The sequence below is a fragment of the Poecilia formosa genome, unplaced genomic scaffold (genome assembly GCF_000485575.1).
Source record: "Poecilia formosa unplaced genomic scaffold, Poecilia_formosa-5.1.2 Scaffold152, whole genome shotgun sequence".
Lineage (NCBI taxonomy): Eukaryota > Metazoa > Chordata > Actinopteri > Cyprinodontiformes > Poeciliidae > Poecilia > Poecilia formosa.
In genome coordinates, this window is record NW_006800091.1 from 378,328 (window position 1) to 393,209 (window position 14,882).

The window sequence follows — 14,882 nt, forward strand, 5'->3', positions numbered from 1 at the left end:
AAAAAACCAATTAACCTAACAGTCATGTTTTTGGACTGTGGGAGGAAGCCAGAGTACTTAATATTAAGTTTTTAATACTTAATATTTGTTTCTTATTTTGGTCAGCAATAAAACAAAGAATCATTTTCAAGTTCATAAGTTAATTTGACTTAATTATGTCCTAAAACATAATACAGTGGAAATGTAGAACTGACAGGTTTGATTGAACTTTTCCTCTCAGATTTTGTGTCACAATAACTAACAAAACACATCCGCTCAACAGTCCCAGACATGAGTGACTTGTTCCAACAAAGGCCAGCACTGATTTCTCAGGATGTTCATAATGAAATTTCCTGAATTGCTTTATCAGAAATCTGAGAGACGCTTCTCCTCTCTTCTCAGAACACTTGAAATGCAAGAGATGCTGAAGTGGGACACCCCGGCAGGAGTCCCTGCCTGCCAGACCTTCAGGCTTGAGGATGCCTGGACAGCCCTGAGCCTCTGTTCCACACAGGGCCACAGCTCCTGCTTCTGCATGCCGCTGTTTGTTTTAAAAACTCTGACAGTGTCTCATTTGGAAACTGCTTTCCAAGCCATGCCTGGGTGACATGTGAGATGGTGGAAATAGGGAAAGCAGCCAAAAAAAAAGAAAAAAAAAAAGAAAAAGATGTCAAAACAGCCCTCAGCGCCTGCAGACTGTGACTTCTCGCTCTGACACGCAGGGATCAGCTGCATTGTTCGCCTAAATCCATCGTTTGGTAAAGAGCTGCCTTAACAAAAGATCCACCAAATCCACAGAGTGTTACGTGATGTAATGGACGACTAACTGGTCTGTTTGGCTGCGTTGCACCGACATGTTGCGGGACACCATCTATACGTTGGTTATGCTGCTGAGACAACAATTCGTTCTCAGAAAGCTTCAGGAATCAGTTTGGACTGGTGGCTGATCGTGGCGATGAGCTGTGGAAAAGCTGCTTCCAAGAAACCCTGTGATGCTCTGCTGTGGTTGTGAGTTTTCAGGCATAAGGGTGGCTGCAAGCGAAAAGCCTACTGCAGGAAGATCTCTATCAGATATGGAAAACGGATGCCTGTGAAAAGCATTTTCTCATTAAGTTTGTTCTTATTAAGTTTGTTCTTTCTCAGGAAAGCATTCATCAGAGGATCCTAACCCAAACGTTTGCAGAAATTTTAAAGTCCAAAAGTTTCCGACACAACTTCATTGTCTTCCAAAGGGACAGAAAGAGTCACAAAAAACAAAAAATCTGCTAAAGCAATAAATTAATGTGTTACAAAAAGCATTTTATGCCATAAACAGGACTTATTGTTGAGGAGGTGTGATGCTGTGGGATCCAAGGTACTTGTTGTCTCATGAGCTCATTTTGGCTCCAGGAGATTTTATTTTATTTATTCACTGATATTTTTTGTTGGAACTCTTTGTTTAGGTTTACACAATTCAAAAGAAAACATGACCAGAGACAAAATTGAATACAAAATAAACTAACAACAAAAAAAGCATGTTCTCGTTCTCTTAGAGTCTCTTTCCAAAACGTTTTGCAAATACTTTAAAAACAAAGGCATGCTTCAACTATCCAGCTGATTTTTTCCATCATATAAACCTTTTTTAGTCTCTGTTTCCATCCAGTTACAGTTACTGACTTCACATTCTTCCAATTAACAATTATAAAGCAGAACATATGAGGACACTTCCCCTTTAACAGTTTTCACAATTTCTTTCTTAATATTTCTCTGTTCTTTAGAAAATGACTGGACAAACGATACCTGTGGTCACCTGTGTTGCCTCATTGTCTCCAGCATAAAGCTGCATACAGATTTTGAGATAATCAGAGGGACATGAAAGCATTGAATTATTTCCACTGCTGACAATCGATTCCTTAGTGACTACAGAGTTTAACCCACAGTTCTGCTTTTTTATAAACAAATAATGGCATAAACTTTATTTATTTGAGTTTTATCTAAATAATAAAAACCTGATATATTTATTTTAGTTTTGTCTTGTGATTAAAAGCTGTCCTCAGTCAGAGACACTGCAGTGACATGACATCGGAATGCATATCAACAAGCCATCAAGCAGCAAAGATTTCTCTTTGTATTGCATTTATATAACTCGTAAATGTCTCACTCTCCATCTGCAAGAATCCAGTGACTACCAGTGTGTGTGTGTGTGTGTGTGTGTGTGTGTGTGTGTGTGTGTGTGCGTACTTTTACTTTAAATAAAAGTCAGAATGTTTTTGAAAACACATTTTTTTTGTTTAACATCTATAACAAATCACAACTCAGAAAGACTTGAAGGCAGACAGGTGTTTGGTTCTTGGCTTTTCTACTCTTATGTTTTTACGTGGCGCCCTCTTGTGGACGCAATCTCAACATCTGATTATTTTTGTGTCTTTCGTAACTATTGAGCTTCAGTTTCACACGCCAACATGGCCCTGCTTTACTTTGTTAATTAGAAAATAACAACATACTGTTCAAATACCAAATTTAAAATAAAATAAAATAAAATACATTTCTGGGACTATGTATGAATTTACATAATCACAAAGCTGATACTTTTATTTGTTGGACTTTTTATATGTTGTCACATTTTAGTGTATTGTACATGTCACCTGGATATTTTTTTTTTGTACAAATACAAATCTAAAAATTTGGTATCTTTATAATAAATTTGTAATAATATGAGCATAAAGTAGCAATAATACAAGAATGATGTCGTGATAGAGTGAGAATAAAGTCGTAATATTAGACGAATCAATCAGTGAAAAAATAACTCCTACATAAAAAATAATTTGGGCATCTTGCCAAGTAATAATTCAGTATTGGCTTTTACAAATCAGAAAATACTTAAACCTTTGTAACACGTCTGTGTCAAATTATGATCAGCAGGCAGAACCTGAAGCAATTGTGCAAATGATTGTGTTCATTTCAAAGAAAGAACTGCATAGACTAGCCAATCTGGTCACATCAGACCTAACTGTATCAAAGCTTTTTCAAGTTATTTTACCTCTTCTAGTAATTAATTCTGATAAAATTATGACTTTATTCTTGTAATATAAGAAAAAAATCACATTTGTCTGGCCCAAAAGGTTTGTTGTAGAATTGTATATCAGCAATAAATACTTCTATGTTTCTTCATAATGTCAGTAGAGCACCATACTGTACAGTTTGAAACGCGGAGAAATGAATAAATGAATAAACACTGTGCAATCTACAAAAATAACTTTGAAATTGTGCTTAGTAACAGTTCAAGGACAACTTACTTCATGCGTTACCAGTACAACGTGAAGCACCAGTCACTGGCGTTACCCTCTCAGCTGCTGGTTTCGATAAAAATCCAGTAACTTAGTTTTTTTTTCTATTCTTTTTTTTTCCCACTTGATTTTGACTCAATTGTTTTTCACTGTGAATTTGTAATATGAGAGACAACACAGAGACAGCAGGCATGAAATCGCACCAAAAAACATTTTTTATTCTATAAAAGAAGAAGAAAGGGAAGAAAGGGGGTCAAAATAATCACAACTGTACAGGGAGAAAGCGACTTTTAAACACCATGAGTCACAGTATCAAAAAGCTCACGTTTTCCGCACTGATCTTTACACTTTTGTTCTGTACAAATAAAAAAAAAAATCAAGAGAAAGGAAATATTTTTGATAATTGTATTATTATGATAACTGCATTGCACTGAGTAAATACACTACTGGCCCATAAGTTACTGCATTCAAATAGAAAATACCTAAAAGTTCTGGGTTTTGCGGGAGAAATGATTCACGGTGGGTCGAGGCACACAGACGGACACGGGCGGTGACGTCTCAGCAGGGGTCAAACTCTTAAAATATGTTTCACAGATGAACATTCCCGTTTGTGTACATAAAAAAAAAACCCGACAAGAATAAAAACTCTGAAGAATACTGAACAACAAAAGATCTGATAAACAAAGGAAAAACAACCAGAACAGGAAAGTTAAATATATAGAAGCATGAAAAAGTATTTGCTTTCTTACAGATTTATTTTGGTTTAGCTTTAAAGATTTTCTATCATTAAATGCATTTTAATATCCTGAAAGAAGTTGTTCCATACTTTTTTATAACAAGACGATCAGTATTTTTTGGAAAGGTCAATTTCAATTTTCAATTTGATGTGATCAAATCAGACCTGCAAATCAAGGAATTACTTAAAAAGAACCCATCAGACAACATGAAGTAGGCTAAACGTTCTCAAAGAGCAACATATCATGTCCTGAATTATACTCAAAAGAACCACAATTCTTCCACAGTCTCATAAAAGATTCATTGCCAAGTATTGCAACACATAAAGACAATTATTTGATTTAGGGAGCAATTCCTTCTTCATACAGTACCTATCTCAAAGTAAATCATCATCTAAAAACAGCATTTTATATTTTCTGTGGTCATTTTTGTCTGATAATTAAACTTGTTTGTTGATGTGAAATATTTAGTTTGCCAAAAACCGACAAAATTTGTTAGGGAGCAAATACTTTTTCTCATTGTTTCACACTGGACATTTTACCCTCCAAATCCCACACTAACACACTTTGTCCGTTGTGACCAGGTGTTTACATCCCGGCTCTCTCTCTTTAGTGTGACTCTATAGCTGAAAAGTGTTTTTGCTCACAAAAGCTTCTGTGATTTCTTGTGCTTGTTAAGTATTTTCCCAAAACTTGCTCCTAAAGTGCTACTTTCTCAAATGAAGGTGAAGGATAAAAACTCTTTAAATGTACAGCTTGTTTGTTTTCCAACAGAATTCAGTTCTAGTTTGCCATAAAGTTTTGCTTTATCTGACTGTGATACGTTTGCCTTTGCCAAAACATATTTGATTTAAAATTTAATCTGGAAGCTCCACAATATTGCTGAAATAATAATCATAATAGTTTCAAGTATCCATTTTGGTTGGCTTTACTAAGTAATAAACCAGATTCGGTGGGGTCACAGCATCTTCCTGGAGAGTCTATGAAATGTTTAAGTCATTATCCAAATTCTTAAAGCTGGGGTTCCAACTTTCAGATTATTTTACAGCTCTGTAGAAATGTTCAACAGAAAACAAGAAAAGTTTCTACTTCTTGGCTCAAACATAAATCACTCACTAAGCCAAGTTTCATCTGTTCAGTTCAAGAAAATCTGTAGCTTCAGTAAAACTATGTTCCAACAAGACATTGGATCATCAATTTGAGTTTTTTTATATCTATTCCTGGAATGGGTTTTAAAATATTTAAAAAGAAAGAAAACTTTTAAATTGGCATAATTCATCTTCTTGCTAGTTTGCTAATGTTATGCAGCTTCTAATAGCTTTCAAAGAAGTTGTTAACCTCAGGAAATCCACATCGCTCAAAAAAGTACTGTGTTTGACTTTTTGATTTGTCTGGCAAATGTTTATTGACTTCTGTTGCTCCAATGAGTTTTTTTATTAGGCAAGCAAGTGAAAAATGTTAAGTTATCTTGCTTTTAAGTAAGTATTTCCTATTTCTTTTATATGATGAAAAATTAAGCTTTTTTCAGCATCAATTCTGCCTCTTCAACATCATCCTCAATGTTAGGGTATTTCTTCATTGAAAAAATTTAAAATCAAGTACAACAATTCAATATCAACTGCTTGTAACAATCTGAAAATTATAGCTTTAGCAGTCAGTGCTAGGGATGTCTTCACATTTTTCTATAAATAATGCCCAAATTTAGAGGATTTTTCACTTTAACTTAAAAGGAAAACCCTCAAAAAATGTGAATTTATAAGCTGAAATGTTAAAGCACCTCACATTTGTTCCATACAAGTTAGCATTGCTAGCATTGCTCCATTAGCTTCTAGAGATCTTTAAATGTGCTTTCTCATTACTTCTTTGAGTTTTAGCTCATAATACTCTATGACATCAGCATATACAAAAGAAATTGGTTGTAAAATCTCATATTAAAACAGAAAAAATAGCACTTGTTATCCTAACCCACCTGTAAGTGCAATTAGCTAATATGTTTGTGTATTATGTACCATCTTAATGAATTAGCTCCATCCTAAGTTTGCTGGTCAGGGCTAGTAATATTCCTTTAAGTTTCTCAAACAGATTTTCAGTGTATTTTAAAAAAGATAACATTTGAATTTACAATCTGAAATGTTAAAGCACCACATGTTTGTCCTGTACAAGCTAGTTTTGTGACAACCGCTTCGGAGAAGCTTTAGTAAACTTTGTTCTCATGGACATTGCTTCTTAGTTAGAGTGTCTCTCACATTTAGATTGTGGCATGTGTATCTCCAACTGTAGCTAATAAATTGAAAAACTTCCAATAAAAAATAAAATTAACATTTGATTTCTTACTCCATCATAAATGCTAGCATCTAGTACATTAAAGTTAGATAGCATCTGTGTAAACTAGCTTGTAGGTAGATTTATTGGTCAGGGATTGTAGCTCTCTGACTTAAAACATAATTTATAATTTTAGAGGATTTGTATAGTTTAGCTTTAAAAAAAATACAGAATTTTTAATTTTATTAATGAATTGGTAAAGTACTGGAAATGCCAGCTTTTGTGCCTTTGTGAATCTGTTTCTTCAAGATTTAGCTTCTTTAGTTTGACCTTTCATTCTTTATGCATTTCAGCAATGGGATCAACAGCTACATGAAGTTTGAAAAACACCTATTAATTAAGAAAATTTGAATTTTATTTCTGGTCCACCTTGGATATTACCAGCTAGTGTTGCATTTGAGTGAATTAGCTACCCATTTAGAGTTAGTAGAATAAGACTTGTAATCTCTTCAACGTTTCCAGATGAAACTATCTATTTAATGGTATTTTTAAGTTAAAAGAAAAATAAAATGTAAAACATTTAAAATTAAAAGCTGAAATGTTAAAAGCATCACAAGATAGTATTGCTCCATTTGCCTCAACATTTGTCGTAAGCATTTTGTCTTTTGTTTGAGTTTTATGGTGACATTAATATCTAAAACTATACTGAAAAAAACATGTTGTAAAGAGAAGTAGTTCACAATTGTTACTTTAACCTTCCTTAAACGCTAGTGAGCTAAGTTTATGTAGCATCTAAGTTAAAGATCATTTTACTTGTATGGCTGAAATCATTTTGTGGTAATGTATTTTATTTGTATAAAATAGAATCTATTAGTATGTTAGAATCTTTTGTGTACTATTTGGGAACTTTTCAAACTTTCTACAGAAATAAAAAATGTGAAGCTAGCTTCTGATTTAACCCCGTAAGTCTGTTTCTGTTGACCACACCTGACTCTTAGCTAACCTTACCAACAACATTTGAGTGCTTTTTGTGTGACAGAATTCAAATCAGGTCCAGTGATAAAATATTAAGCTCTCTTACTATTTAAAAATAAAAACCCTGTTTGTTTGTTTTTTTAATAAAAATTCTCACCCCGCCCAAACTGTCTCACACGCACTTACATGCTCACCAACGTCACTATAAGAAAAAACAAAGCTATTCTCCATGCAACACAAGTGTTCACAACACAAGTGGGACCACTTTTTAAGTAACTACGAAACAAATGTATTAGATTTTAGGGGGACAACACACATGATGAAACACATTTTCATCAAACCAACAAAGGAAGAAAAAGCAAAACTTTTTTTTTCACATTATCTAGTCAGTGTTAAAAATAGAAATTCACCCGTTACATTTACTCTGCACTTTCTGATTATATACAGTTATGTACATGGATTTCTTTTAATTATTTGTCCTTAATGTCTTATCAACAGTTTACAAAAGAAAGAAAATTGCAATCAAATGCATAAACTCTTCTAAAAAGATGTGCTTAGTAACTTTTTCTTTTTTTTTTACTTGAAGCAAGGGGGGATGATAAGAAAACTGGGACTATTGTGTTGGTCTGCTCAAGTAAAAAGAAAAATGTCCCTCCAAACAAGTGACTGAACTGAGTTAGGATTTTAAACATTCGTTTTTATGTGGAGAGTTACCAATTTTTCCTATTTCTTTTAACTAGCTTCCACTGATTTACAGCAAAACGTGTTAAAATCCTGAATCAGATCCAGTGACTGTATTTGGATTGATCTTCTTTTGCAGTTTGCAGATCAAGCAACAATCTGCCCTCGTCGCAGCATGCACTCAGCTCACAGGAAACCTGCATGTCCATTTCATTCACTAACATTGAGTTCTCACATTCTAATTTTTTTAAATGATGACAAAAATCTGTATGGTCTATAAACAGAATATCTTTTTTTTTTTTTTTTTGCACCTGAACAGACCAGAACTATAAAAGAGGTTCTTTCAATTGCCAACAAAGCCTCCATAAAAACTTATAATCTGTTGGCTTTGCTCAACAACACGGGCTTCTATCCTGACGTTCCCCCATTTTTAAGGTTCTTGTGAGTTCAAACTACCAAGCTAGTGCTCTACTTACTGAGTTGAACAGAACTGCGCATGGAGCGAGGTCTGCGTTTTGTTGCATAATCAAGTTCAGCCCAGGTCAGGGGTTGGAAACCAGCCTGTTTAAGACATGTACACAGGATCAGTTCTGCTCCGAAACACCAACAGTTTGATTTATGTGCTGAGCAGCACTAAAAAACAAAAACAAACAAACACAAATAAACATTAAATCCAGATTTGCTCAGTATTTTGTGGAGCGTACTGTATGTTTACTGAGAGGATTGACCCCTTTTGGGGTAGAAATGCTAGTGAGGAGAGCACTTTAGTTTCCCTATGGTCTGAACCCAAAGGCGTGATGGACCCTGACAGCCCGGCACAGTGCCTGTAATTTCATTCAGGACCTCTGACAGACGACCTACAGTCAAAACCTGACGTACGCCACTGGATGTTTCAACAAAGATGAACATGAGTCGCAAAATGGAGCAATTTCTGGTGCAACAAATTCACATAATTAATTTTTAAACTAATTAAGTGGAGATTCTCATATTTTCTCCCCCGTCTTCAAGGTCTTCAACACACGTAGCCGGGTCTTTACGAAAACAAATATCTCTGCCACATCATTTGAAAAAATAACATTGTACAGCAATCCGTTTAAGAAAGGGATCCGTTTAAGAAAGGTCTTCATCAACATGAACCTGCTGAATTACACCACTCACCATCGTTTTAAACATGCCAACCCATAGGGGGCAGTGTTGGGCAAAGCTGAAATCTATGTCAGCCAATTACATCCTTCAAAACAACCTCAACTTCCTGTAAGGAATAAATCATGGCACTAGGATTTGTGTGGACAGTGGTTGAGCTGCTTTAAGAATTAATAAGTGAAAAATAAATTTAACTTTATCTCATAAGCAGACCTTTTTTATATTCTTTGTTTTTATTTTCATTGTAAGAGACCCTTTATTATATGTAATTGTTTTGTTTTTTTTGCACATTTAAGAAAATAGTATTATTTTACTCATTTATGTATATATTTATTGAGGTTTTTTTTTCTTTTTGCTTAATTTATTTTACATTGTAGATTTCAAGACATTAACACCAACATTACCAATAATTGCGGTTAATTTATATTATTTATATGTCATCATTCCTTTATTATTTTTTTGTTTAATCTGATATTATTTATTGTGTTGAAAATCTATGTAATATATTTGTTTGGACTATAGAATATTTTTTGGGAAAATAAAAAGAAAACAAAGGTAGAGCTACTTTTAGTAACCATGCTAGAATATAGGGTCAATGAAACACAAATCGTTTTTAATGATATTAAACTGAGTTTACGTGTGGATGACATCCGGCTACGTGTGGACTAGGCGTTAATAAAACCTCCAAAAGCTGCTGGATTTATGATTCATTAGATTTATTACGTCACGGTTTGGACTGCAAACTTCGTCTCAGTGGTTCTGGTTTCGCCCTTACAGATTGACTTCAGTTATTAAGGCTCAACGGGCAAGAGGTAAAAGAACGTTGACAAATGCCCGCAATAAACACTCGTAAAAATGTTCATTTCTGATTATTTCTAGTTTTTCTTTTAACTCAAAACTCACCCACAATCACACAAACGCAGGCAACTAACACACAATCTGAAAAGTCCCCCCTATTGTATTTCCCTGCATGAAGAGTTTGTCTTCTTAAACAACTTGTGTTGCTCCATCTTTTTCACAGCCTCAGAAAATCAACGAAAAGGATCCGACTTATTTATTTTTTTGTTGTTGTTACTGTTCAGATTGGCAGACCTGGAGGGAATAGAAAACTGTTCACCGAAGGCCTAGCTTTCTTTCTTTTCTTTTTTTGTAAAACACCAATAAGAACGCATACAAAGCAAATACTGTTGCCAAAGAAGGATTGGAAAGGTGTGTGCACGCCCGAGGGAGAGGTGGAGGGAGAACATAAACAACGTGACTGATGCACTGAAAAAAAACAAATCAGTCTTTAAAAAGTTCACAGTCTTGCAGCTCCATGTACCAAGGAGAGCCAGGAAGGTGGGTTGGTTTGAGGACCAGGACACCGGAGACGTCACTTCAGCTGCTGCAGGTGGGTTCGCAACATGGAGTCGGCGAAGTACTTAATCCATAAATATTGGAGGCTGTGTTTGCAAGGAGCCCCAGGAGGTCAGTTAAATTTCCTTCATTCATTAAAAATCTTGAGTAAACATTTACTATGATGTGACTTAAAAGTTGAGAGAAACCAGATCCACCAACGAAGGCAAGCTAAAGGTCATTTATAAACCACCTTCTAGTCTCAGGCTGATCACCTCCGTGCCACGCTGCATTGATGCAGGAATTCATGCAAAACGACTCCCGACCAACAACTGTATAATGCACACTTTTCAATATGCCCACATTTCTCTATTTAAATCATTTTTTATTGGTCTGATGTAATAGTTGTAATGCTGCTAATCATCAAAAAAAAAAAAAGCTAGAATTATGTTATTCTTAGTGAAATTTTCAATGCAGTACAGGAATCTTCCTTTTAAAATTACAACTGCAATAAATAGTTGTAATTTTTTGTTGGTGTAATTTATTGAGATGCACCAGCAAAAAGTCACTGGTATCCCTAATTTTCCAGCATTTATGTTGCTTATTTGTATTGAACAGAAAGGATTCAACTCAAACCATTCTTGCTCTGCAACACGTCAGTAATAAATTTACTAGGATGTTAGATGGCGTTCTTCATTGTGAATTGTTGTTTGATCACACAGCTAAATCTCATGTGACAGCACAGGGCTTAAACACAAAGTCAACATTCCTAAAAAGGTTCCTGGATTCTTTGAGGAGCGACTGAACAACTCTTCACCAACTCCAGACTTACACTGAATTCAGAATAAAAAAAAAAAGAAAAAAGAAAACAGCAACTGAAGTGACATCCAAGTTACATTAGGTTTTTAAAAAACACTGAACAACCTCTTTGTATCCCCTACTCTTCCTCCTCTCCCTTGGATGGACTGATGGATGGATGGATGGAGGGATGGAGGGATGAATGAGTGAGTTTCAGTCCCATCTTCTTATTCCATTGCTATTCAAAAACTGAGTTCAGGATTTTGAGATAGGACTGAACTGAGGCGCACAATGAAGATAATTAATAAATCCACCATGCATAAACACGTATGCACAGACACACTCCCAGTTGTCCTGTAATTTCAACGTGGAGAGAAGGAGGAAGTGTTCTTGTTCCCCCTTTGCAGATTGTGTTTAGAAATCCTGGACGCAAAACGTGGAACATCATGGAGGCTCTTGTCTACGCGGGTGGACTCTGGGAACCCGAGAGGGTCGGAGGTCGGTTCGACGGGCTGGTTTTGGAGGGGAGTTCACATCATCACGTGGCGGCGGCGGTGAAGGGACAAATGGTCAGACCGGGAGAAAGAGCGGTCGCATTCCGTGCAGCGGAAAGGTTTGATTCCTGTGTGCTTGCGGAAGTGTCGGGTGAGCTCGTCGGAGCGGGCGAAGCGCCAGGTGCAGCCCTCCCAAGTACAGTGGTACGGCTTCTCTCCTAGAAATAAACAAATCATTGGTACATAAGCAGGAGCTTTAAGCATCTAAACTGTACATAGTTCATACATGGACCTCACACCCAAGGGGAATGTTGATGTCTTAGCACTTTCACCTTTCCTCCAGTTTTGCTCAAAAACCGACTCTGGATGTGCAGTGAGACTGATTTAAGCACATATATCTAACAATAATTAATGGTGTGTGCATTTAAATCACACAAACTCCACACGTATTCTGTCACAACTCTGATAAACCCTGGCTTCCTTGCTCCTCATGTATGAAAATCCAGGAGGGCCAAAAGACATGCAACATTTTTAGCCTTTCACATGCAAAGTACGTTTTTTAACGTGCACACAACTGTGTTCTCAACTTAAAGGCAATCACAGACAGTTGTTTTTTTTGTCTAATAAGTGTATTTGTTGGACGGAAAAAAAATAAATCACTACCAACAAATAAAAAAACCCACAGCAATTTTGTGGAATATATGGTTAAGCATACAAATATGTTTATTTTTTGCATTGCCAGTAGTATTTAAACATTTCTTGAGTTACTATGTAATGTATGAAACTATTTAATAGTTTTGCATTATATTATTTTTTTTATTTAATTTTAATTTTTTTTTTCAGATAAACCCAGTCAAAGTAGCCCTTTTTCAGTCACTCACTTGCTTTAAGCCGTTCACAAAGAAGTCTGATTGTAGTCGCATTTAATTATTAGTGAGAATGAGCATGCAAAAAAAAATAAATAAATAAAAATTCAGATTTCAGCCAAACAAAATGCCATTATTGTCAAAGGCAAAAATGTTGTTTTTAGATGTTTTTGGTGACGTGAGCTGGTCGCTTTCCTTTTACCTGTGTGTATCCTCCTGTGGGCTTTGAGGTGAGAGCTCTTGGTATAAACTTTTTTACAGCCTTCATAGTCACACATGTGGATCCTCCGCCTCTTTAGGTCTAGTGTATCGGGGTCAACAGGTTCCAAGTCTATAACTGACCTGGGACAGAAAGATGCAAGTAGGAGTTAGTGGTGCTGGACACTGAAAATACAATACCATTTCTTTATTTCATGTCAGTTTGTGTAACCTCTTTTTAAAAGAAAAAAATCACATCAGTGAATAAGAGCAGTCCTGGATTTATGGAAGTCAGGTGGAAGTAAACCCAGTTTTCTACCTTAATAATACCACCACTTATTGATTCTCTTCAGAAGAAAGCTAATCAAAACTGTCTGTGACTGGTTGACTTTGATAGTGCCAGAAAGTGTATGGGATGAAGGATATATTATTATTGTATTGGAATTTAGACCCACAAATGAAAGGGAAAATCAATTTCAGCCCATTTCCAACCTTCATCTGTCTTTCACTGGAAAATGACCAGGGTATCCTTGGCTCAGCATTTCCTTTGTGAGAGTCTTATAAGATTAAACATGTAGCTTATTCACTGGAAGAATGTTGGAGTACCAGCACATCGGGACCAGGTGGTACAACAGAACAGGGAAGATTGTGTTTGTTTATGCTAACGTCTATATTTATGTGCAAACACCACTGTATTTTATATATAAAGTTGTCGGTTGTGTTTATCTCAGTTACAATTGCAATGCTATTTCTGAAACAGTAAAGTTTTTCAGTGATAGGAGCTTCCAAAATTAAAACTAGTTTCAGTAGTGGTTTTAGAAGAAACTACTGCTTCAGCTTTGCCTGTGAAAATATAACATGAGCTGGAGCATCATTAAACAAGAACTTCTGCTAACTGTGTAAGTAATGGTCCTTTTAGATAATGATAGCACATAAACTGCTGTTAGCATAACAGATTTGGTTGGCATAAGCTAACATGTTAATGTTAGTGTGTTAGTTAATGGAAGCACGTGAACTGATTTGAACTTAACTAAATGTTACCAACCACAATAGATCTGCTTATTTTAGCATTTCAGCTAGTTATAATAAATAAGCTGCTGTTAGCATGGTAAACGGTTAGCTAACAGGCATTCAGTTCAACTCAAAAATAATCTAATCTAATAATCCAAAAATGAAATTATATGTTGTTGTAATTCATATTATCTGAAGTTAAGCTTAGGAAGCCAGTCTGAGTTAAGTTGTATAGTTTGACAACTAATCAATGTAGATCAGGAAAGACTCAGGTAGACTAAGGAACATTTAGGCATAAGTGCATGAAAGTAATGAATTTATTAACCGTTACAGGCCTGTGAGCACAAGGGGCCTAAGAACAGTCAAAGTACTACCTGTTGACTATCAATGGATTTCACTTTGACTTCATTCAGTTTTTCAGCCATCAGCTCTCATTTTCAGCTGATCAGGTTCAGACATCAACTTCTTCAACAATTTTTAGCTTTAGCTCAAGCTTTGATTGTTCAGTATATTTCTACATCTCTATGAAGGTTTTTCTTTGAATATTTATGGCAGTTTTGTTTTCTTACAAGTTCTTTCTTTAGTTGAGCTCATCAGTTTGGCTTAGAGAATTCCCTTTGAGTTTTCCCCAAAAATGGAGATTTTTCTAGTTAAGAGTAAAGTCCTGAAAATATTTTTGTTGTTTTTCTAAAATACAAGCAGGCATCAGTTCTGGGAATATCAATAAAATAATGTTGTAGTTTCATCTCTGCCCAGCAGGTGGCGTCACACATACACTCTCCAACAGCTTCTCAAGACAACCTACTGTATTTTACCATGAACCTCTCTCTCTTCGTCATGTATTCAAATCATTCCGTTTTTTCCTTTCTGTCTTCCTCAAATGTTTTACTGTCTTCTTAGTTTCACTCTGCTACTTTTCTCTTTTCTGCTGAAGTATCCATTTTAGAAAGCTTTTTTTTTGGGAGTGGAGAGGGAGGGGGGTTAATGAATGGTATAGAGGAACAAAAAAAAATCACTGATCTCCAAGTCCATCTTACAAAGAGGTGTGACGGCAAACTGCATTACGTAACCATTGTTTACACCCCGGTTCTGGGACAGCCCTGCCCAGCAACACACAGTCACACAAGCAATCCCTTTTTT

The 14,882-nt window shown here is 35.6% G+C and overlaps 1 protein-coding gene across 2 annotated transcripts in view; it reads right to left on the reverse strand.

Moving 5' to 3' along the window:
* Nucleotides 1-9,908: 9,908 nt before the first annotated feature.
* The window catches only part of klf8 (Kruppel like factor 8), an 81,676-nt gene continuing 76,702 nt past the window's right edge, over nt 9,909-14,882 (reverse strand). For both annotated transcript variants that reach the window (XM_016677289.1, XM_007563863.2), the window contains exons 7-8: nt 12,736-12,875; nt 9,909-11,885 (exon numbers count right to left, since the gene is read on the reverse strand). In XM_016677289.1, coding sequence (XP_016532775.1) covers nt 11,704-11,885; nt 12,736-12,875 — 322 coding nt within the window. In that variant the 3' untranslated portion in view covers nt 9,909-11,703. The remainder of the gene's footprint in view (nt 11,886-12,735; nt 12,876-14,882) is intronic.